General features: G+C 43.0%; 1 protein-coding gene across 6 annotated transcripts in view; it reads left to right on the plus strand.

Annotated features, from left to right (window-relative positions):
* The window catches only part of SULF1 (sulfatase 1), a 176,963-nt gene that overhangs the window by 84,249 nt on the left and 67,391 nt on the right, over positions 1–25,323 (plus strand). For all 6 annotated transcript variants that reach the window (XM_042973037.1, XM_042973036.1, XM_007084770.3 and 3 more), the window contains 3 exons: positions 9,282–9,354; positions 9,648–9,879; positions 22,001–22,240. In XM_042973037.1, coding sequence (XP_042828971.1) covers positions 9,708–9,879; positions 22,001–22,240 — 412 coding nt within the window. In that variant the 5' untranslated portion in view covers positions 9,282–9,354; positions 9,648–9,707. The remainder of the gene's footprint in view (positions 1–9,281; positions 9,355–9,647; positions 9,880–22,000; positions 22,241–25,323) is intronic.

Below are 25,323 nucleotides of genomic sequence, written 5' to 3' on the forward strand. Positions count from 1 at the left end.
AAAATGGCTCTGAGCAGAGAGTTGATTTAAATATGAATCTCTTTTCTTTTTTTAAGTTTCTCCTGTAAGTATGACATCTGGGGGGGAGAAAAAGAGTTACTGTCTGCATTTGTCCCTAAGTCTTGAGCTAGGAGCTTGCATTGTTTTGAAATGCGTATTCATCTTGCACACTCTGTTTCCCAGACTCCCTTTCTTGGTCATCACTCTGTGTGAGGCCAGCAGGATCCCTCAGAAGGAACTTGTAACTCTACTCTGCTGTATTGAAACCCTTAGAAAATGTTAACGAGCATTGTATTGGTGGTAAGCTTGCCGGCATAAAAAGTAGGCCAGTGGAACTTTTTTGACTGTGGCTTAATTGATGTTGTAAAGTCAGGTGTGCCTTCTTTCCCCACGTAGGTTTTAACTGCAAGAAAATATTCGGAGAAACGCTTTTGAAATATAAATATAGCTTCTAATTGGTTCTTTAAAAATATTTTCTTCAACTTAAATGCTTTGCAAGGATTGTGGCACTTTAGAATAAATTTGTATTGTGGCAGATAATGTACATCAGGGACACAAACTAAAACGAAACATCTCCCCCCCAAAAAAATGTATGAATCTGTGAAAAGATACATTTTTCAGCAGCTAGGAATAGTTGAACTTTAAGCTGCAAAGACTATGTTTCTTCATTACTTGGCATATGTGTCTGCGTGAGTCTGAATATGCACATCTCTTTAGTATGTGCGTGTGTGTGCATGCACACACCTGTGTGTGTGTCTAGAGAGAGAAAAAAATAAATGCAAGAGGTGCTGATGAAACTTGATGCTTGTGGCATGGACAGTCGTGCTCTGAAAACACTTCATCTGGTCCACCATGTTTTCAGCCCTCTGACAGCTGGAGGGAACCATGTGACTAGTTACGGCCAGTGAAATGTTAGACGTGATCCGAGTCACTTCCAAGTTGGAGCCCCGAGAGCTCTCCTGCAAGATTCTCCAGTTTATTTCTCCTTCTCTTGGTCCAGTGCGGCAACAAGGCAACAGGGCCCCCGTCAGCCTGTGTCCATGCGCGACTGGGCAGAACAAAGCTCCCTGCCACCACCCTGTGTGTAACTTGCAGTATGAGCGACAAATACACTTTTATTGTGTTAAACCATTGATATTTGGGATTTATCTGTTATTGCGACAAACTATGTTAAGAGACTTCAATATAAATCAGCTATAAATACGTAAAACTGAAGGCACATTTAATACGGTTTCGTGTGTTAAACCATATACTCTAAGACCTAGCTAAGATGTCTAAGACCACATTTGTAATTCTTTTTGTCGATATCGCTATCTTTCACCAGGCCCATTTGAACTGAAATTCCTGATGCTCCTTTTTTTTAGAACTCCAATAATTTCGTTGCTCTCACTGCCACCGTGGAAACTGGTGACCGTCATCAGACCCTTCAGACACTTCACAGCATCTGCGTCAGGAATATCAGATCCCTTTGGTTCTTTCAATAATTTTTAGATCACTTTGTTTTCCTTTGTTTTGCTGATTCCTATTTGAGAGAAGCTGGACAAATCTTAGTCTTGGACTTTTGGGATTCTCTAAAATGCCCTCGGAAAGTTCATTTTTATGGTTTAACTTCCTATCTTTGTGAGGCTGCATCTCAAACGTACATTTCTTGCTATAACTTCTCACTTCGTGTTATCGTTGCTCCTTCTATCTATTCTCTTCCTCCCTAAGAAGACAGAAGGTAAGTGTGGAAAACTTAAATCTACTTATCTCCATTTTTTTCTTGTTTTTTATCTCCATTTTTATAATGCAACAGATCATTGAAAAAATCCAATACAGACATGAATGAAATAAAAACAAAATCTTTCTCACCATACCCCAGGGACAACTAATACAACAATTCTGTGAATAGATGGCTTTTCAAGGTTCCTTTCAATTTCAGGGGATTCACATGTTGGTGGGAGAAAGAGTGAAAAGGGAGAAAGGGAAGAAAGCAAATACTGTTGAAGGAGGACTTCATCATTTAGCCAAGTATTTCCCCCAAAGGTGTTCCAGGTCAGAGATGCACACTTCTCAGCTGTCATTAGTTGTTGGAAGAGATTTATTATTCCAGGGGTATAAAAATGTTATTGCACCAGAAGGAGACTATTGTCTATCTTCTTTGCTTGGAGGTGTAATAAATTAGTTCGGGAAATAGGCTTCCTGGGAATTAACAGTAGACGAAGTTTGCCATCTATGGGGTTTTTAAAAGAAAAAATTAGCTCCTTCATGGTTTCACGTAGATTATAAAGAAGATAACATGTCCTGAAGGCTTCTCCTAAAGAAAAGAAGTAATGTAGGGGAAACTTGAAAGCCAAAATTAAGGGAAAAGGCCATTTAAGCCCATCCTTAGAAATGTATGTAGAGTGGTTGTGGGCGGAGGGGGTGGGATGCGGATACCAGCTTCTTGCTGGTATAACCTTATTTTGCTTCACTCTTAGGATTAAACTAAGTATGTTCTGGCTAAATTCAGCTTTGAATAATTGCATAATGCTGGCTTAGTCTCTCCTGCTGTTTTGATTGGTTATGGTATCCCTTTTTTTCTCTTTCCTAACTGGGGTGGCATTGCTTTGTACTAGAAATAATTCCTTTACCCCATCCCTGAGAGGTTTATCTCTGTGCTGAGTGGGTTGTTCCGATCTGGTCTTTCACATACTTTAGATGTGTGGGCATTCATTTGTAAGACTCTGTGTTACCTGAGATTAAAAAACAAACAAAACACAGGGTGTCATCACTCAGCAACAACCTGTATGTATACTAGGCATTTGGAACTTAGGATAGTTTCAGGGCTTTAAGGGACAAAAAAGTGAATAAGTTTGTGAATAGGGCCAGATCTACAGCGTTAGAGGTGAAAGTCTGGGCTTCACGGTGGAGCCAGGTATACGATAGGCCAGCAATTCTCAAACCTTTTGGGCTCAGGATCCCTTTATATTATTAAAATTGACTGAAGACCCTCAAGAACTTTTGTGCATGTTTTAATTTTTTTTTTTTTTTGCATTTTTATTCATTTCTGCTAGACAGAAGGAGACAGAATATGAGTGGGGGAGGGACAGAGAGAGAGGGAGACACAGAATGTGAAGCAGGCTCCAGGCTCTGAGCTGTCAGCACAGAGTCTGATGCGGGGCTCAAACCCACAAACCATGAAATCATGACCTGAGCCGAGCTGGACACTTAACGTACTGAGCCACCCAGGTGCCCCTTTTTTGTTCGTGTTTTAATTACCAATTGATAAGTAGAAATTAAAACTGAGAAATTTTTTAAATATTTTAAAACTCTTTTGAGAATAACAGTAATATATCTATTATATGTTAAAAGATATATCTTGTGAAAAACAACTATATTTTCCAAACCAAAAACATATTGGTGACTAAAGTGGCACTGTTTTACATTTTTACACACATTTACCTGAATAGCAGAAAGCTGGATTCTTATATCTACTTCTGCATTTAATCTGTTGAAATATATTGTTTTGGTTCAAATATAGTAATAAAATTCAGCTTCACATGGATAAGTAGTTGGAAAAGGAGAAGTATTTTAATAGCTTTTTCAGACACTTGTAGATCTCCTTTGATACTATGCCAAAACTTGACAGGTGGTGATTTCTTAAAGATTAGCTGTCGTAAGTAATCTGAAACCCTATCAATGCACTTTCACACTCTGTTACATTAAAACCCAACGGTCATCTTCCACTTTGAAATTTTTTTGCTCATGTATGATTCTGTAGCATTATCTTTGGTCATTTGGGAAATACTGGTTCGCTGAATTATGCCAATGCTAAATGTTGGCACATTTCATTTTTCAGTATCAAAAAAAATAATGTTTGTTAATATCAACATCAATGTCATCAAAAGGTCTTACACATTGGGAAACTGCCCAGTTCATGGTGGCAGATACAAGTTTTCCAAAATTCTGATTTTTGCTTGGAAGCTACATTTCAATCATTGGCAACAAGTAGGACAAATACTCTCAGCTGCTTTCCTTGAAGTGACAGGCTCATTTCATTCATTCTGTGAGAAATGCCTGCCAAATATCCAAGTCCAAATAATTCTTTCAAGTAAAAATAGAGTTCCATGAGCAAAAGGCAGTTTCTAGTTTGCAACTCAGCCACACAAGTGCTGTTCCTCCACTACTGTCAGCCTCCATAGACAACAAAGGGCTTTGCATGTAGCTCCTGTCTCATAAAACAAAATTAATGGGAAAAAGGTGTGCATTTGAGGGTCAGGATTGAGTACAGTTCATCATTTTACTGTTTCATCTTGAATGAGACTGGCTTTTTTTGTTTTAACTGCATGTGATGTTCCCTTTATTCGGACATAAGCAGTCTTACCCATCGGTGCTCTTACACCCAATCAGTGCAAATGTCAACAAAGTGAAAAAAGGAAATGTGTCAGTATTCTTATCAAAATACTGTTGACCTTGGGGTGCGTGGGTGGCTCAGACAGTTGAGTGTCCAACTCTTGCTTTTGGCTCAGGTCACGATCCCAGGGTCATTAGCTCAAGTCCTGTGTCAGGCTGTACGCTGAGCATAGAGCCTACTTGGGATTCTCTCTCTTTCTCCCCCACTCACACGCGCGCACAAGCTCTTTCTCTCTGGCAAAAAAAAAAAAAAAAAAAAATAGTGCTGACCTCATGGAATCTCCCCAAAAAGGATCTCATCAAGATAAAAAGCTTCTGCACTGCAAAGGAAACAATCAACAAAACTAAAAGGCAATAGACGGAATAGGAAAAGATGTTTGCAAATGACATAGCAGATAAAGGGCTAGTATCCAAAATCTATAAAGAACTCACCAAACTCCACACTCAAAAAACAAATAATCCACTGAAGAAATTGGCAGAAGACATGAATAGACACTTTTTGAAAGAAGACATCCAGATGCCCAACAGACACATGAAAAGATGCTCAATGTCACTACTCATCAGGGAAATGCAAATCAAAACCACACTGACATACCATCTCATGCCGGTCAGATTGGCTAAAATGAACAAATCAGGAGACTATAGATGCTGGACAGGATGTGGGGAAACGGGGACCCTCTTGCACCGTTGGTGGGAATGCAAACTGGTGCAGCTGCTCTGGAAGACAGTGTGGAGGTCCTCAAAAAAATGTAAAATAGATCTACCCTATGACCCAGCAATAGCACTGCTAGGAATTTACCCAAGGGATACAGGAGTGCTGATGCATAGGGGTACTTGTACCCCAATGTTTATAGCAGCGCTTTCAACACTAGCAAAATGATGGGAAGAGCCTAAATGTCCATCAACTGATGAATGGATAAAGAAGATGTGGTTTATATACACAATGGAATACTACTTGGCAATGAGAAAGAATGAAATCTGGCCATTTGTAGCAACGTGGGTGGAACTGGAGAGTGTTATGCTAAGTGAAATAAGTCATACAGAGAAAGATAGATATCATAGTTTTCACTCATGTGTGGATCCTGAGAAACTCAACAGAAGACCATGGGGGAGGGTAAGGGGGAAAAATAAAAGAGTTACAGAGAGGGAAGGAGGCAAACCATGGGAGACTCTTAAACACTGAGAATAAAGTGAGGGTTGATGGGAGGTGGGAGAGAGGGGAAAGCGGGTGATGGGCATTGAGGAGGGTACCTGTTGGGATGAGCACTGGGTGTTGTATGGAAACCAGTTTGACAATAAATTTCATTAAAAAAAAAATATCGTGCTGACCTCATGGAATCTACCCAGAAAGGATCTCAGGGACGCCCAAAAGTCCTGGTTACACCTTGAGAACCACTGCAACAGACAAAGCAGAGCCTTTCAGTGTGTTGCCATCCCTCAGCACCAACCGCCCAGACAGGGGAGCTTGGTGAGGACAAGTCTACCTGCTGAGGCAACGAGGGTCTTGATTTAGGGTGGGTGTTGCTCAGTGAACAAGTGAGCTAGACTTCCATCCAGTTGGTTTGAAGTCTCCCTGGTCAGCTTCCTTTTCCCCCTTTATATGTGACTTGAAACTTTTATTTTTAACGTTTATTTTTGAGAGACAGAGAGAGACAGAGTGTGAGCAGGGGAGGGGCAGAGAGAGAGGGAGACACAGAATCTGAAGCAGGCTCCAGGCTCCCAACTGTCAGCACAGAGCCCGACGCGGGGCTTGAACCCATGGACTGTGGGATCATGACCTAAGCTGAAGCCAGACACTTAACAGACTGAGCCACCCAGGCTCCCCTGTGACTTGAAACTTTTATTGTCACATTTCTAGTTTGGCTTCAAGTCCTAAAAACTTTCCACATCCACTGTCCATAGCTACCATTGGTGTTTTCAGTTTAGGACTTGAAGAAAAGGCAACTTGTATTCTAGTCCTGATTCATGAATACAACACCATTCCTAGAGCTCACTTTCCATTTCTCCCACTTTCTGCTATTTCTCAGGACAAACTGTTAGTCTCTAAGGACACTTGTCATCTGCTACAAAGTATCCAATTCAAACATTGCATCCTTGTCTCTTTTGTCAAGCTCTGCATTTGTCTCTCAGGGTTTTCTTCTTCTTTTCCTTCTTCTCCTCCTCCTCCTCCTTCTTCTTCTTCTCCTCCTCCTCCCCCCCTCGTCCTCCTCCCCTTCCTTCCCCTCCCTGTCCCCCTCCTCCTCCTCCTCCTTCTTCTTCTCCTTCTCCTCCTACCTCCTTCCTCCTTCCTCCTTCTTCCTCCTCCTCCCCCCTCGTCCTCCTCCCCTTCCTCCCCCTCCCCATCCTTCTTCTTCTTCTTCTTCTTCTTCTTCTTCTTCTTCTTCTTCACTTCTTTTCCTTATGGAGATGGAAACCTGGCAGTGAGAAGATGACAGGTTTTAAAAGGTCATTTTTGAATAAGGAATTGTCTGTTTAAAGGCTTTTCAGCATGCTGTGCTTTGTGTTTTTGTGAAGGGAGATGGTGTGGAGATGGTGTAAAGATGATGTGCTGTGGGTCAGACCTGCCTGAAAGTCCAGTGTTCTGTACCACTCAGTTTCTCTGCACCACTCAGTTTCTCTGCGTTTACATATGCACCTCCTGAATCAATAATAAGCGGCAGCAGAAAAGAAATGTAGGCTCCTTCTGCACCTTTAACTCTCTAAGGAAGGTCACTTTGTAGGCGAAAAAACATGCATCTACTTGGCTGTCCTTTTCCTTTATTAGGAAATGCTTTTCGGTGTAGTTGAATGCAGTTTATTCAAGGGACCATTAAGGCTAATTTTCTTTTTCCTAAAGGAAGGGGCAAAGTAAATAAGATAAAGAAAAGAATAACCAGTAATGTTGATTGGGTTCCAGGGAATGTTATCAGCATCTTAATTGTGCAGAATTTTCAGTTTCATGTGTGGCCGATTCTTTCAACTCCAAGGGCCACTGTTTGCCCGACGCTGTGAGTCTGAGTGTAATTTCCGGGTCACTACTGTCAGCAGAGGCTGGTTCACACTAGAACGGATGCAAAAAACCCTTGCTCACTCTCTCTTCACACACCCTTGTAGGCTTGGAGAGGTGAGCAAACTCTTGCTACTTAAAAGACCAACCCTGGAAGAAATTTCTGTATGTAACTGTTTAGCCCCTGCTACTCTGCTGGAGACAGCCATTGTTTGACTTCTTTCTTTCCTTCGCCTGCCTTTCATGCTTGTATCACTTTTCTCATGATTTGAAACAAATGCACAGAAACCAAACAGTCAGTGCAGAAAAATTGCAGGCTCTCAGTGTTCAGCAATCACTGAAATAACCCTGAGTTATTAAGAAAGAAAGAAAGAAAGAAAGAAAGAAAGAAAGAAAGAAAGAAAGAAAGAAAGAAAGAAGAAAGAAAGAGAAAGAAAGAAACACCACCAAACCTTATAAAATCTGTTTCTTATAGTGCCTCTCTTCCTCTCTCTCTCTCTCTCTCTCTCTCTCTCTCTCAGAGTAATTACAGGCTGCAGAGTGAAAAGCATTAGAACTGTTTACAAAACAGCTCATAAAGTTTAAAATAATAGGGGTGTGTGTGTTTTTGTAAAACAAAATAATGTGTGTGGTGGGGGGTAAACAGTCCACAGTCTTTCTTCTTTCTTCTCCCACTGCCCCATGTCACCCTCCAGAATTTAAGGCATGGAAATGAGTGATGGGGTCCCTTTCCTTCTGCTATGCAACTCTCACACTTAATTTGTTATGCTTATTTATCTGATGCCAGTTCATTGTTGCGATTCAAAATACAGACCCTCAGGTGTGTGGGGACAGAGTGGCTGATGAAGCAGGCTGCTATCTAATTAATTTTAGGGCAGCCTCAATTCCCATACAGACATTTCCTCATGACATCCGAAAGAAAGAGTTGTGGGGTTTTTTTATTATTATTTTAATGAGCCCTTTGCTATCAGAAGTCCAAGAGAAACGCTTTCAGCAGGTTGGTGCTCTAAAGTGAAAGGGGCTTTCTTCCAACTCTTTCCGAAGTCTCCTCTTGGGCCGATTTGCAAAGCTTGTGCAGCACCCCCTCCAGATTTTATGTATTTATTTATTTTTAATGATGAAGGGTAGCCTCTAACCTCCAGCTCCAGGGCCAATCAATCATTTAGCTTTGCAGGTTTAGGTCTGCCGCAGCAAAGCCTCCGTGCTCGCGACACTGTTACAGGTCTTGATAATAGTGAGGCTGGTGCTGACAGTCAAGGAGGGCTCTGTCCCCTTAGGCGCCGGCGTGCCAAGGACACAGGCTGGACGGAGGGACAAGCCTTGCCCGGAAGAAGCACCCCTTCCCCTGGTGATTGATGGAGGACAGTTAGGAGCTTCTCGGGGGCTGGGAAAGGTTGCCCTCCCAGTCACTTACTATGAAGTCTTTGTCAGCAGAAAGAACTCTCCTGGGTACTGAGTGACATAATGCAGATGACAAATGACAGCTTTGCATTTTATTCTGCTTGATAAGTACTCAGTATCTACGCAGGTGAGTCGACGCTCCCCCACCACACCCCTTCATGCCAACCGCTCCCCAGAAGCAAGAGCTCTCCAGACGCACTGGGGTTTCACAGGCACTGGTGGCTCTTTCTGGTCCATCGTGAGTTTCCCGGGGACGTTTAAAGTACTATCAAGAGTGTGAGTAGGGACGATACCTATGTCATTGTTTCATGGGGCCGATTATGAAATGAAGATACTTTTTGAGTCATTTGTTAGCAGTTCTGAATATTGTTTTCTTCTGTTTCTCCCTTTTGGAGTACAGATTATTGACATTTATATTTATAAACATAGATAATATGCTACTTTAAGAAACTACTTCAGACCAAAATCTGTATCAAAATCCTTGACTGACGTTTCCTTTGTATTTTTTCTCGCCCTCTAGGACCCCATCTGCAGATGGTCTGGATACCTCTGAGCATAGGAATTGATTCTTCAACCAGGATACCTACTTCAAGGTATTAGCTCTCGTCAAAAGGCTTTTACATTTGAGCTCTGTGTGGGAAATTATATTTTGGCAGTGACTTTTGAAATAGGAAAAAGTTGGAATGAGAATAAAGGACAAAAGTGAATTTGCAAAATAATCAAGTGCTTAAAAAACTATCCAAAGCCTGTGAGGGTTTGCCGCTTCTGACTCATGTGCCGGTTCATGTGCCAGTTCCCACTTAGTTGTAGCCCTTTTTCTGCAACTGTGTTTGGGGTTTGGATTTCATTTTCATCTCTCCCTCTCCCTTTTTCCCTGACTGCCCAGACCTGCAGAAACCAGGAGGCTGAGACGTTTTGTCAGTTTTGCGACGTTGGACCAAACACAATGAAGTATTCTTGCTGTGCCCTGATTTTGGCGGTCCTGGGCACAGAACTGCTGGGGACCCTCTGTTCGACTGTCAGATCCCAGAGGTTCAGAGGACGGATACAGCAGGAACGAAAAAACATCCGACCCAACATTATTCTTGTGCTCACCGATGACCAAGACGTGGAGCTGGGTGAGACGCTGGATTTTTCACTTGTTAGTCTCCTTTGCTCAGCTCATTTGCTGACCTTTCACATGCTCAGTAAACACGGAGTGAACACTGGGGGGGTTGGCGCTTTAACTAGACTGTCTTAACCAGCAACCTAAGTCTATAGAACGAACTTGTGTTGACCGTAAGGCGTTTGGGTTTTGTTTCAACATCACTTTTCTGGTCCTTAGTTTTTGGTACAATCTGGGGAGGGTCCTCAAGCAATGGGATGGAGGAAAAAGAGCAAAGCACAGCTACTCTATAAGTCAAGGATTCGATTGTGCACCTTCGGAAGCTCTTGGTCAAGAAGTTTGTTAAGTATTTGGGCAGAATTGTTTCCAAGAGTATGAGTTTATGGCTGTAATTCTTTTTCTTTTTTAAGTTTTTTGATGTTTGTTGATTTTTGAGAGAGACAGAGAGAGAGAGAGAGAGAGAGAGAGAGAGAGAGCGCACGAGCTGGGGAGGGGCAGAGAGAGAGGGAGACACAGAATCTGAGCTCGGAGCTATCACCACAGAGCCTGATGTGGGGCTCAAACCCCCGGACTCCAAGATCGTGACCTGAGCTGAAGTCGGGTGCTTGAATGACTGAGCCACTCAGGCACCCCAGTTATGACCGTAATTCTACGCAATGTACATGAGCATAGATACTATTACTCTCTTTTAACAGTTATTATTATTAAAGGGAATGATTTATCACAGCCTGTGATAATTGTTAGATGGTTGGAAGTAACGGTGTTGTATATATCTTCTGGTGATAATTCATTACTGCCACCTTAGAGATGATGGTTTTCTGAAGAATTAGCTAACCTGGGTTAATTCTAGAGCACTTGGAAAGGCTGCCAAATTCTGGTGGTTCCAGCTTACCTTCACCATCTGATTCAGTGTCTTACCCTCTCACTTTCTGTAATGGCCCAGCCCCACGGTCTTGTCTGTAAGTCTAGGGCCAAGGTCAGGCCTCCAAGGTCTGACCTTCCAGGGTACCCTAGAAGAGATCAAAAGCTTGTCCTCAGAAGTTGTCACCGGCACTCATTTTCATTCCTGGAACCAAATTCCTCGCTCTCAGGAATCGCTCAGCTGGGCTTACCCATCACACCCAACCGGACCGTCACCGGTATCTTTTAGGCTTCGGGCTTGCAGAGCACGCGGGGCTTCCTTACAGGGCTCCTCTGGCTAGGGTTCCTGAGGATAAAACCCTCCATGCTGGAACTTGGTCTCCATGGAATGGGACTTTTATTTCCAGTTTGAACCGAATCGTGGAATCCCAACAGAGTTAATCCCTTGGCTTTAGCTGGAAGCACATACGCTAAAAACCAGCAGCGGGTCATGATTTTTGATTTGCAGCGTCTGCTGTCTCTCCCTTCACTTTTTAAACAAGAGTATCGGTTTTCAGGCAACACGCCCAAGTGAAGTCTTGGAGGTATGACTTTAGCATGTTTGTGGCTGGTGGTTTAAGTTTTCGCCAATCTATAGAGCAAGTAAATTGAGGTGAACACATTTGAATTCACCTTCCTTCTCATCTCTTGTATCTCTCCCTTTCACTACAGCCATGATCTCCAGACCGTTCTCTTGTCTCCTAGTTCTTCCCTAACTGGTCACCTGACCCACTTATCCCCCAGAGTCTTGATGCCCCTTGTCTATCCTTTACTCCATGACTCGAGTTATCATACAAGTATCCAATCAAGTCTTTTCTGCTTCAAATTCTCCATCGTGTCCCTTTGGCATGAGCATTAAGCAACTCTCCTCTGAAGGCCAATGAGCTCTGGGCCATCTAGCCATCTTCTGTTTCTGTTGGGCTATTCCCTTTTGCTCTGTGCTTCATGGAAATAACTCGCACTTCCCCCTAAGGCATCTGGTGGTTTCATCTCCCTCACTTATATTTCATGCCTTTGCACATCTTGTCTCCTCTGTCTTTCCCCCTCTCTCCCCCCGAGGAAGCCCTACCTACTCTTCATGACCCAGTTTCAGATGCCTTGCCCTCAGAGATCTTTCTTCACCAAAACCATTCTCCCTTCCATCAGGGTAGATGGCACTTTCCTTTGTACAGCCTTGGACATGCCTCCAGCATGGCCCCTAATCCATCATGTGCTTCCATACCTGTTTCTTCCACTGGCCTGAGAGCAACAAGAAAAGAAGGTAGTGCTTTGTTTATGTTGTATTTCAGATACTGGGACCATGCTGGGAATATAGTGGGTGCTAAATAAATTCGAAATTAACCTACAAGGGCCTGAAAAAGCTAATATGGGTATCTGTCATAATCTACCTCTTCAGCATATAGTCCTTGTCTTTATATATATACTTTTAAGTAGGCTGCATGCTGGGCACAGAGCTCAGTACAGAACTTGAACTCACAACCCTGAAATCAAGACCTGAGCTGAAATCAAGAATTGGATGCTTAACTGACTGAGCCACCCAGGTGCCCTTCCTTGTCTTGAAAATAAATTAAGGAAGGGGCGCCTGGGTGGCTTAGTAGGTTGAGCTTCTGACTTCAGCTCAGGTCGTGATCTCACGGTTCATGAGTTTGAGCCCCACATCAGACTCTGTGCTGACAGCTCAGATCCTGAAGCCTGCTTCGGATTCTGTGTCTCCCTCTCTCTCTCTCTGCTCCTCCCCTGCTCACACTCTGTCTCTCTCTCTCAAAAACAAATAAAGATTGAAAACATGAAATAAAATAAATTAAGGAATTATTTGGCACATTTATTTTTAACAGAGTTCAAAATTTCACCCTTTAGTTTCACCCTATAGTTTCTTAATTCATTGAGCAAATATTTATTGAGCAATTACCAAGTACTGGCTTCTATTGGAAGCATGTAGGTATAATGGATACAACTCATAGACCAGGCTTAATCAACCCAGTTGTTTCCTGTATATTTTTCTCTACCTCCTTCCTTGATTTTCTAGCCAGGTGTGATGCCAAGCATTCATTCATTCAATTTTCACAATAACTCTATGAAGTAGTTACTCTCTTCAATTAATGCGTAAGTAAAATGAGGCTGACAGTAGTCATGTGGGCTGTGACGAACTGGTAAATGGTGAAACTGGGACCTGTGTTAGGTCCAGGTCTCCACAGCTATGCATCTAACTGTGATGCTTCCCATCAGTCCTTCAACAAATGTTTCAAGCCCTTTCTAAAAGCAAACTATAAATGCATAGTACTGTTCTAGGTTCTGAAAGAGACGTAACAGAAGCATAAGATGGGTCTTATTACTTCATTGGCAGAAAATGATATGAACCACAGTGACCCGTGGGGTAAAGACTAAAAAGGACCTCCTTTTGGGACACCAAAAGGACACCTCCTTTTGGGTGGCTCAGTTGGCTGAGCATCTGACTTCAGCTCGGGTCACGATCTCGTGGTTTGTGAGTCTGAGCCCTGCATTGGGCTCTGTGCTGACAGCTCAATTCCTACAGCCTGCTTCAGATTCTGTGTCTCCCTCTCTCTTTGCCCCTCCCCTGCTAGCTCTCTCTCTCTCTCTCTCTCTCAAAGATGAATAAACATTAAAAAAAAAAAGAGGGGTGCCTGGGTGACAGTTGAATGTCTGACTTCTGCTTGGGTCATGAACTCGTGGTCCGTGAGTTCCAGATCCACGTTGGGCTCTCTGCTGTCAGCTCAGGGCCTTCTTCAGTTCCTCTGTTTCCGTCTCTCTCTGCCAGTCCCCTGCTCATGCTCTCTCTCTTTCAAAAATAAATAAAACATTGAAAGAAAGAGAGAGAGAGAAGAAGGAAGAAAGGAAGGAAGGAAGGAAGGAAGGAAGGAAGGAAGGAAGGAAGAAAAGACCTCCTTTCTCTGCCAAACAGTTGTGCCCTTGGTGGTGGACACTACCTAATGGAGACTTTTGCCTGGGCTTTTGTAATGTTCTCATAATCCTTCTGGAGCCTAACTGCTCTAGACTTTAGTTGTTGTTTGTTGTTTTTATTGGTTTATTTTTACTATCTTAACCATTTTTAAGTGTGCAGGTCAGTCGTGTTAAGTACATTCACATGGTTATGCAACCATTCTTCAGAAGTCTTCATCTTACAAAATTAAAACTTTGTACCCATTAAACAATAACTTTCCCCGCCCCCAGCCCCTGGCAACCGCCATTCTACTGTCTCTACAAATTGGGCTATTCTAGGTACTTTATATAAGTGGAATTATACCACTTATGATAAAGGAAAAATATTTGTCTTTTTGGGACCGATTTGTTTCGCTTAGTCTATTATCCTTCCTCGAGGCACATCCATATATCAGAATTTCCTTCCCTGTGAAGGTCAAATAATATTCCATTGTGTGTATATGCCACATTTGTGTCCCTATTCATCTGTTGATAGAAATTTGGGTTGCTTCCACTTTTTGACTATTGCAAATAATGCTTCTATGAACATAGGTGTATACATACCTCTTTAAGACCCTGCTTTCAATTCTTTGGGATAAATACCCAGAAATGGAGTTGCTGGATCTCTTGATAATTCCATTTTGAATTTTTAAAAAGCCTTCCATAGTGTTTTCCATAACAGTGTCACCATTTTACATTCCTACCAACAGCGTGCAAGGGCTCCAATTTCTCCACGTTCTTGACAACATTTGTGCTCTTGGTTTTTTGGTTTTTGTTTTTTAGTAATACTCATCCTAATGGGTATGAGGTGGTATCGCATTGTGGTTTTGATACAGTTGGGTTTGATTTTGTTTTTTCACGTACATGTAACTATGCTTGCCAAATGCTTAAAAAGAATAGCAAAATTATTTGCACCTGTAATACTGCAGGCACTTTTGGCTACTGTACCTCCAGAAAGATACAACAGACTTATTAGAAAAACAATTACAAAAATTATAATAGAATGCCTTTCTTTAGGGGAGAGAATAAAGCTATTCTACCTCTTTGTTTGGAAAGACAAAGTCTGAAAAGGGTTGTAATCAGAGTTTATGAAATCAAGCTCAGAAGGAAAGCTTTTATTCAATGGGAACGGGGGCCACTCCCTCAACTTTGTCCAAGGACAAATAAAATAAACTAGTACTCTGTGAAGGGAGGAAGACACATAAGGAATTTATTAATAAAAGTGCTAGAACCTTGCATGGTATCTTTTTCCAAAGAACACTCAGTCTCATTATTGTGTTTGTGTTCATCCCACCCAAATTGGGTGGGTAGATCATTATCCCGGGAGAAAATTAATCTGTGGAAAGATGAAATTACTTAACCAATGGTCCCCTTGCTTCTGGTTTTACTTTTTGCCCAACTTAAGAAGTAGCTTAGGTTGTATCTATACCTATAAACAGTTCAGATTTTTGGACTATGTTAACGGGTGGAAGATTTAGGCCTTTTTTTAAGCGAGAAAAACACACATGGACACGATCAACATGAAGTTTGAGGGAGACGGAGAAGTAATATCAATAATACCAGTTATATCCACATTTTCTTTTAAAATTTGAAAAATACATCTGAAGCAGCTATCATCAAATATTAAACTTTTTTAAAAGCTTAAATTCAAAAGCTGAACATCTAAAAATACTAAAGCTAAAAGTTCCAGTATTTTCCTGCAGTTAAGATATTATATAAATCAAAAAGAACAAAATCAAAAATGCTTGCAGAACTCCCCTAAATTTCTGAAACTAGAGTCAAAGAAATTAAGCTCTACATCTTTCCAAAAGGGTCCCTGGGTGCCTCTCTGAGGAATAAAATGTTGAGCTGATCTGACTCAATGTGGCATTTGTTAAATTCTTAGGAAATTGGGCAGAGGCTAACATCTCGGTAATGCTGACCCAGTGCTTCTTTTCCATCATGCGTGGAATTAGGAAACCATAATACATGGAAATACTTTGTTTCTTTTTTCTTTTTTAAGTTTATTTCTTTATCTTGAGAGAGAGAGGGAAAGAATGCCTGTGCACATGCAAATGGGAAAGGGTCAGAAAGAGGGAGGGAGAGAGACAGAGAGAGAGAAAGAGAGAGAGAGAGAGAGAGAGAGAGAATCCCAAGCAGGCTCCACACCACCAGTGCAGAGACCAACGTGGGGCTTGAACTCACGAACCACAAGATCATGACCTGAGCCAAAGTCGGATGCTTAACGGACTGAGGCATCCAGGTGCCCGATATTTCATTTCTTTAAATCAGAGGTCACAAATGGGATCTATAATCCAGAGCTAGCCCACAGATGTGTTTTACCTGACTAGTGTACTTTTTTAAATTAAGGCAACATTTTAGGCTACTGGATCCGATTACAGTCACTTTGTAGCATCCTTGTCAGGCTTCCACCTCCAAGGACGATTTTATTTATTTTTTTTAATTTTTTTTTTAACGTTTATTTATTTTTGAGACAGAGACATGCTCTGTCTCTACAGAGCATGAACGGGGGAGGGTCAGAGAGAGGGAGACACAGAATCCAAAACAGGCTCCAGGCTCTGAGCTGTCAACACAGAGCCCGAAGTGGGGCTCGATCTCACGGACCGCGAGATCATGACCTGAGCCGAAGTCGGCCGCTTAACTGACTGAGCCACCCAGGTGCCCCTATTTTTATTTTTTAATGTTTATTTTACTTGTTATTTTTGAGAGAGAAAGAGAGCACATGGGGGAGGGGCAGAGAGAAGGAGAGAGAGAATCCCAACCAGGCTCCGTGCTGTCAGTGCAGAGCCCAACTCAGGGCTCGATCCCACGAGCTGCGAGATCATGACCTGAGCCACAATCAAGAGTCGATTTTAAGAGGTTTAACCGATCGAGCCACCCAGGCTCCCCCACGGACAATTTTAAATGAAAATGAAGTCAGGCTTCTTGCTTAAGGGGAGGTAGGGGAGCAGTATATGTGGAGTAGGAGAGAATTCAGATTTTTAACTATAAGCCATCATTAACATTTTAAGTCTTAAAACATAGAAATGATAGTTGACTTCTGTCTTACTCCTGAACAGTCTATAGCAAAACACCATAGACTACATGACTTGGTGGCTTATAAACACCAGACATTTATATCTCACAGTTCTGGAGGCTGGGAAGTCCAAGGTCAAGGCACTAGCAGATTCAATGTCTGGTGCAAGCCTGCTTCCTAGCTCACAGATGGCTGTCTCATTATGTGTTCTCACACGGCAGAAGGGGCAAGGGAGCCCCGTGGGGCCTCTTATATAAGGGCCTTAATCCCACTCATGAGGGCCCCACCTTCATGATCTAATCCCCTCCCAAAGACCCCTCCTCCTAACCCCATCGCCTTGGACGTTGGGTTCAACACACACATTTTGTGGGGGATACAAATATTCAGTCTATGGCAACCTGTCTACTTTTATCCCCCTTTTGGAATTCAGATGTAAATTACAGAGAAGAGAAGGGCATGAAAACGACAGGAGAAAATTAATGTAGCTGGTTGAGGTGAGCACACAGTGAAATCCCAGCCCATCTGACAACACTCCATGCAAGAGGCACTGTAACAGCATCATGCCATTTGCTCCTCAACAACCCTGTGATCCAGCTGGGGAACTATTCTTAGCCCCATTTTACAGATGAGACATTCACCCCAGAAGAGAGTAAAAGACTTGCTCAAGCTGATCTATGGCAAAATCCAGATGTTTTCCCGTAAGTTCAAGTCCAGGGCTTTTTCTCATCTCATTCTTAGCCTCCTAAGTGCTGCCTTGTGAATCTTGTTATGAGTCTTCAGCCGTAAGCTTCGTGTCATGCCCATGAAATAATTGTTCTAATAACTGAGAATCAGCACAATTTGCATTTTCGACCCCAAAGACCTGAAACTCAGAGAGGTGAGGAGCGGCAGCTTAAAAACAAAACTGAGCCCTTCCAGGGCACCTGGGTGGCTCATTCGGTTAAGTGGCTGCCTTCAGCTCAGGTCATGATCTCGTGGCATACAGGTTCGAGCCCCACATGGGGCTCTGTGCTGTCCGCGCAGACCCCTCTTCAAATCCTCTGTCCCTCTGTCTCTGCTCCTCTCCTGGTTTCTCTCTCTCTCTCTTTCTCTCTCTCAAAATAAATAAGTAAAAATTTATAACATACAAAAGTGAGTCCTTCCAACAACAGGACAGGACATTGTCCCATTCATTAATCTCAACAGCTGTAAGTGCATAGTTATGAGTTTTATTACAGAATAGCTTCAGGGAGAGAGAGAGTCCCAATGAGAAACCAGTAGTGTCATCACGACAGTGATGTATGCGGTACAAGTCGGTGTGACTGACCGACCGACCTTAATCGACACGCAGCCGTGCCAAGAAGGTGCTTCGTGCTTTCCTTACTGGTACATATAAAGTCAGAGTGAAGGGGTGGGATCCCCGTGCCTGTCATCTGCACAGAACCCACCGAGATCAGAGGCTGCATTTAGCACCGGCGTGGATGTCAGCTACGATGCATCCACAGCCCACTCCCCCTTCACCTTGGCCTGGGCCACTGAGGTCACTTCAGCCCTCGGGGAGGGGGCTGGCGGGAGGCAGGCAGCAGTGCCTGTCAGCATCGCCTCTAAGAGGCCAGGTGAAGCAAAATACAAGTTTGCGGAAAGTGAGACGTATCTTGACTGCGAGCAGACAGCTTTTCTGTTTCTCAGCCTTGAAAACGTCAGTGTCACGGCCAGTACTCAGCCGAGATCTAGGGGCTCTTGAGCACGGTCTCTGGAGCAGATTGCCTGCATTCGCGTCTAGGCTCTGCTAACCTAGGGTTTGTGTGGCCCTCAGAATGCTATTTAACCCTTCGGCCCCTCAGTCTTATCATCTGTGGTTTTTATATACGAGTAATAAGTAATAACACCTGCTGTGAAGGCTTATCGTCAGGATTAAATGAACTGATTGATGTGTGTGAAGTGCTCCGAAGGGAATCCGGCTGAGAGTTAAGCATGACATCGATGTTTCCCATTCCTGTCTGCAGTGTCTTGCACCTCGGGACTGGGCTGAGCCACTTAGAGGCACCCACGAAAGTCTCTCGCAGCTCCAGGCTTCCCAGGTTCTGTGTCCAGCCAGACACTCGAGTGCGAGTGTGGTCCAAGTGCAAGTGAAGTGAAGCAGCTTCACTAGGGAGCTTGTTACAAATACAAATTCTCTGGTGTTTCCCCAAGTCTTCTTCAATCAGCACCTCAGGGCGGGCCCAGGATTCCGATTTGACGTGCTCTCCGGGTGATTTTTAAAGTTGGAGAAACACTGTCTCAGAATCTTCTCTTCACTGAGAAACCTCAGGCCAGATACCCACTTTCAGGAATCCTAATGGTGGGGCTACAGTGGTCATGGTGACCGAGGGGACCAAAGGTCCTCATCAGTCCCTTTGATGTGGGACCTGGTTGGAATCTGGACGAATTATTTAGGACCTCGACATAATCAGCTTAGTTAATTAAAAGAGTGACATTTAGAATGGCAGAGGAGTCCTGGTGGGGGCAAATCCAAGTTATGAATTGGACTAAGTTTTAGCTCCCCTTTTCCTGTTATTTGACCTTAGATCAGATTTCCCACTGCCGTCCCATATCAGCAGTCTGAATGAGTCTGAAAACAGGAGATTGCAGGAGATTCAGGACCTTGGAGGAGGGTTCCCAGTACTTTTTTTTTTGTTAATGTGCTAAGACTCATAAAGGAAACGGATACCCCATTCTGTGAAATAAAGAGAGTATTTATTTGGCAATGAAAATCCATCAATAGTGTTTGCTGAGTTTTCCCCAAATTCAAGATACTACATGAAGTAAGCACTGCAGAGATGTAAAGAGGAGAGAGGAACAAATGAGTAGACTTGGGCGTCTACCCTTCACTCTCCCCGCTCCCCATGTCTGTATCCGTCTAGTTCTTTCCCTGTCCAGGGTGCTTCCCCCATGTGATCAAAAAATATAAACCACATTTCTAAAATGGACTTCCTTGATCTTCTACAGGGCATATATCTTTTTAGTTACTTCTTTGTTAAATTCATTTTGAGAGAGGGAGGGAGAGAGAGAGAGAGAGCACGACCACACTGGGGAGGGGCAGAGAAAGAGGGAGAGAGAGAATCCCGAGCAGGCTCTGCGCTGTCAGCACAGAGCCCAAGGTGGGGCTTGAACTCACGAACCATGAGGTCATGACCTGAGCCGAGATCAAGAGTCAGACCCTTAACTGACTGAGCCTCCCAGGCGTCCCATCTTTTTAGTTACTTCTTGAGCAACAGCGAACCATTACTTCTCCAGTTTTCTTCCTGTGCCGAAGATGTTGCCGTATAGTCAACTCATCGCCTTCTGATGCATTATGGTGTCTCTGGGATCTGCTTCTTAGATGCTCCGTTTTAGAGGCACCATCCAGTTCAGGTGCTTATCATCTCATGGCCTGACAGCCTCAGCGATCCCTTGGCCGTGACGTCGATGGAGCGGCCTGTTCCCTCCCCAGTGCACATACCTCCATCACCACGTTGCCACAACAACACCCTCAAAGACTTTTTCCTTATCGTGTCATTCATGCCTTTGACAAAGAAACTGTTCTGCCTTCATTTTGGCTATTCTTTCAAATCTAAATATCTCTGCCCAACCTCAAAGCCATTCACTAACTCTGCCTCCCACATTTCATGAAGAGAAGTGTCCATTCTTTTTCGTTCTAGGGAATCAGTGTGCTGCACTCCTCCGTCTACTCCCCCCACCTCCCGAGCCCACACATACCGTCCTGTCCACTAACACATTGCGCCCGTCTTGCGTTTTTCTTCCTGCTCTCCTTCCATTTGTCCTCATTTCTTGTTTCAGAACTCTTATTAGACATCCCCCTCAGTCCCTTGTAGCCTTATTTTACTGCTACTGCTATAGCCACACTCTTACGTTGCTTTGCAAATATCCCCAATGTGATTTCTATACGTAGGTTCTCGTCCAGATAGTTTACTGCCGAAGACCAAGGGAGCAGAGGATTTTCCATTTCTTTTGTTAACGCTACACTTACGGGACCAGCCCAGAGTACTGAGGTTGATAGAATGTTCAGCATGAAGTGGGCACTCACTACATGTTATTCACCGATTACAAAGAGGTTGCTTGATCCCCTGAAGACAACCAGGGGAGAAAAAGCAGTCAGGAATCGTCCTAACTGAAGCCTATTTTAGGGAGCTCTAATGAGACCCAATTAGAAACCTTCCTCCTGTTTTCGTATGTTTCATGTGAACAGAAAGAGCTAATATGTGAAAAAAATCAGGCTAACTGTGGCTTTTTGGACCACTGCACACTTCTCTTCTGCTCTGAATGCTTGCCTGGTTTGCATTACGATTTCCTTCCTCGCTGGAAAACGACATAGACTTTCTCCCTTTCTTTGGAAGAAGTGGGACCTGTTGGAAATGTGAGGCTCCAGGATTCAAATGCAATGGGCTTGGCTGTAGTGCTCTGTAGTGCATTTCTTGACAAGTCCTGAAAAGACTATTGAATTCTAGCCTGTGCTTTTTTTTCTGCAGTATTTGGATGTGTTTCAGCGGCAGTGTTTGGCTGGGTAGAGTAATCGAAGTAGTTTTTTTCTTCCTCAGCAATCTTATGTTACAATTTCATCCTTCACAGTCAGAATGGAATATTTTACTCTATGTAAATCCTTTTGAGTGCAGTAGAATCATAGCTCTTTCATAAGCAGTCTGTCTTTTGATATTACATGTAAACAAGTTAAGATGTAAATTGGTAGTACTATCCTGATAGAAAAACTGGCAGGTATTTGGTGACTTTGCTAGGGGACACCAAGTTACAAAGAAGAAATTTTTTAAATTAAATACAGACATTTTGGAGAGACTTTTACTTAATAGGGGGAAAAATGGCTTTCCTCTTTAATTTCATATGATTGAAACACTATATCTAGTAACCTCTGCAATGTCACAAGCATTGTGCTTATGTGGTGGGCTGGGGTTTTGATGTTCTGTGTAACAGGCTATTGTTCTCTGGTAATCTTCAAAAGGCTGCTGGCCTTTGAATTTGCTCCATATCTAAAATTCTAGCTTTAATTATCAGATTAGCCTGCATTTTTTTCTTTGTGAGTAAGGAGAGGAGAAGCTGAATTGTGTTTATTATTCTGCAAAATGCTTGAGATGATAGGATCCCAAATGCTTAATTTTGTTCCGGAAATGGGAACTGTCAAATTATAGAGCCCTTCAAGCCAATGGAGGGAAATTAATAAATCAGGGGAACAGGGTCACTGAGTGACACGGCATAAATGGGTGTTCGTGTGGCGCAGGCTGCTAAACAACGTTGAAATTGTCCCTTCCAGGGTCCCTGCAAGTCATGAACAAAACAAGAAGGATTATGGAGCATGGGGGGGCCACCTTCACCAACGCTTTTGTGACTACCCCCATGTGCTGCCCCTCCCGGTCCTCCATGCTCACCGGAAAGTATGTGCACAACCACAATGTCTACACCAACAATGAGAACTGCTCTTCGCCGTCCTGGCAGGCGATGCATGAACCTCGGACTTTTGCTGTGTATCTTAACAACACTGGCTACAGAACAGGTAAAGGTGGACTTTCTAGCCAATGAACTTCTGGCGGTGTATTTGAGATACAGGTAAATGCATGGTGTAATGAAATAGATGAAGTTCCAATAAGCAGAAGTAGGGTAGACTCTTCTCTTCTGCATCAGTGTCCTCCCCATCCCCTTCTTTTTTACTCTGAAAAGTGTACCAATGAGCGATCCCTTAGAAAAAAGAGTGATTCTCAGTGGGTACGTTACAGAAGTGTTATATTCATCAGAGCACCCAACGATCAGAATTTTCTAAGAGGATCTGCAACAGAAGAGTATTCACCCCATTTGCCTGCTTGGGATCATTTGCCTGCTTGGGATCAAGCCTGAGGCTTGTCTTAGGTGTTGGTAAATTCCTGCAGATTGTTTCAGTGAGAAATCATCAAATGTTTGAAACTGCTTAGCATCCACTCCAAGACCTGGGACCCACTAGATAATCAAAAATTATTTTTTGAATTAGTAAATAACTGAATGAATAAGCCAATGAGGTGTGCCTTGTTGATTCATCTGTTTATTCATTCATAACTAATAGAAGTTGGAGTTTCTTTAGCTTAGGCTGTGGTTATTTGTAGGTCTCACATGTTCACCCCCGTCTTCCAGGAAAGGAAGGCCTCCCAATCGCTACACCTGCTGTCATTGTTTAACCTACATAGGGCAAGAAGAGGTTTCTGGTTAATTGCTCGTTTGAAAATTGGAGACCTCTTTCAAGAAAAGTCACAGGGGCGCCTGGGTGGCTCAGTCAGTTAAGCATCTGACTTCGGCTCAGGTCATGATCTCGCGGTCTGTGAGTTCGAGCCCTGTGTCGGGCTCTGTGCTGAGAGCTCAGAGCCTGGAGACTGCTTCCGATTCTGTGTCTCCCTCTCTCTCTGCCCCTGTCCCACTCGCACTCTGTCTCTCTCTGAAATAAATAAACACTAAAAAAATTTTTTAAAAAAAGAGAAGTCATAAACGTCATTCAATCTTTGTAAGAAAGACTGTGGTAACGTTAGCCCCCAAAGCCTTTATTATCCCAGCATTCCGATGTTCTCTTAGGGGTTTTCTGAACATTTCTTCATGAAAGGCAACAAAGGTGTTTATAGAAGAGCTGCAGTGCACAAATAGTTTTTTTCAGAACCACCAAAACTTAGAAGGATTAAAGATGTCATCATTAAAGTTTGTTGGAAATGGTTTGCGGGTCTACAGCCTCTCTATTCTGAAGATTTAGAAGTAAAGGGTTTCAGATATATGTATTCTCTGAAATATCTTTAAAACATGAAATTAATCTTTCCCTCTGGACTTGGAAAGTATGAGGCCATTTGCTTCTTCTCAGGGCGTTCTGTGCGCTCTTAATACTTGTTATTTATGGATAAAAATATTGATTTTGACTCTGATAGCATTGTCATTCACAAGCATCTCAAGATCTCCATTCAGAGGGAAGGCTCCTCCCGTGACTCTCAAGGGTGTTTGCTTATACTTAGGAAAGAAACTAGGTTACTGAGAGTGCCTTATCCTAAGTGTGTTTTCTCACATAAGTGATTTAAATTTATGGCACCTTTCGTCTGAGAGCCCTAAGGCAATTTGCAAACCCATCAAACATCCCTGTAGGGTTTACAGACAGCAAATGTACTTGGCTGTGTGTTATAACTGGGGTGGGGATTTCAAATACTGTGTGACCAGCTAGGAAGCGAAACCAGAAATTCTCCCCTGATGCCTGGTTCCTGATTTTAACCACCGACTCGTGTTTTGTTCATGAGAAGCATCATATGAAATCAATGCCTTTCGACTCCCAGGCTCCCTAGAATTTAATCCCTAGTAGCAGGTATAGAGCTTGAAGGGTCGGGACTCTCACCATATCCAGAGTGAGACGGACGATGCCTGTCATGAGAAATAAAGCTGCAGGATGACACAGAGAACCCTACCAAGACTAAGAGTGGTCAACCAGGGTTTGATAGTCTGTTTCGGGGCAAATCAAGCAAGGACAAGAAGAAGATGAATGAGTTCTGAAGAAACGGCATACGGCTATGTAACCATAGCCCACAATATTGTATTGTGCACTTGAAATTTGCTGAGAGGGTAGATCTTTGGTGTTGTGACCACAAAAGGAAAATAGTAGAGGTGTGAGGTGATGGATATGTTGATTGGCTTGGCGGTGGTGAATGTTTCACAGTCTTTAGGTATTTCATGCCATCGGGTTGTACACCTTAAATATATTACAGCTTTTGATTGTCACTTACACATCAATAAAACTACGGAGAAAAAAGAAAGGGGGAAAAGAAGGAAATTAATATATGTCGTTTACATATGTGCACAGACGCTTTATCTAAATTGTCTCACGTAATTCTTCCGGCAACCTGGAAAGAAAGGATTTGCCTGTGTTGCCAGTGAAGAAACAGAGACTCAGGAGAGTTGTCTAAGGTCACAGGCTTACCCGTGGTAGGATGAATCTAGCACACCTGACTCCAAAGTCTTTCCTTTTTCCATCATCTTCTTTCTTTACATGTTTCTGTCATGCCTCATTCCATAGCACCTTCAGAGACATGTAAAACATAACAGGATACCGAACAGTAAGAACCCTGGAAAATGGAAATGAAGGGCTGTACCAGTTAAAGTCAAGGCAAAGCTTGGTATACAAAGTGCATGCCATGGAGATGTGGAGAAAAGGTGCATATTTGGAACTAAGCTTCCAGATGGCAAAAGGAAAAATTGAAATGCCATCCATTACGAAGTTTACTGGGTCACCAAGATAGAAACAAATTATCTAAGAAGCACAGTATACTCTGGGCCTTGTTTTAGTTATACTACATTATATCTACCCTACAATGGATTACAAGAGCTTGAATAAAATAGAGATAATTTAGTTCCATCCCCTTATTTTCAGGTGAGCAAATTTACACCAACAAGATCAAAGTGGCACATCTGATATTCTAATGGGAAGAACGGGTGTCAGGACCTTGGTCTTCAGAGTTCTTTCCAGTGTCCTACCCTAAATGTACAGGTTAGGTCTAGAATGACACTGCACCCCATAAGCCTGCCCCGATGACAACTGTCAGGCTTTTTGTGCAGCCCAGCAGCCTGCTTCAGTCACTTGTCTTCTCC

Source organism: Panthera tigris, chromosome F2 (genome assembly GCF_018350195.1).
Source record: "Panthera tigris isolate Pti1 chromosome F2, P.tigris_Pti1_mat1.1, whole genome shotgun sequence".
NCBI lineage: Eukaryota > Metazoa > Chordata > Mammalia > Carnivora > Felidae > Panthera > Panthera tigris.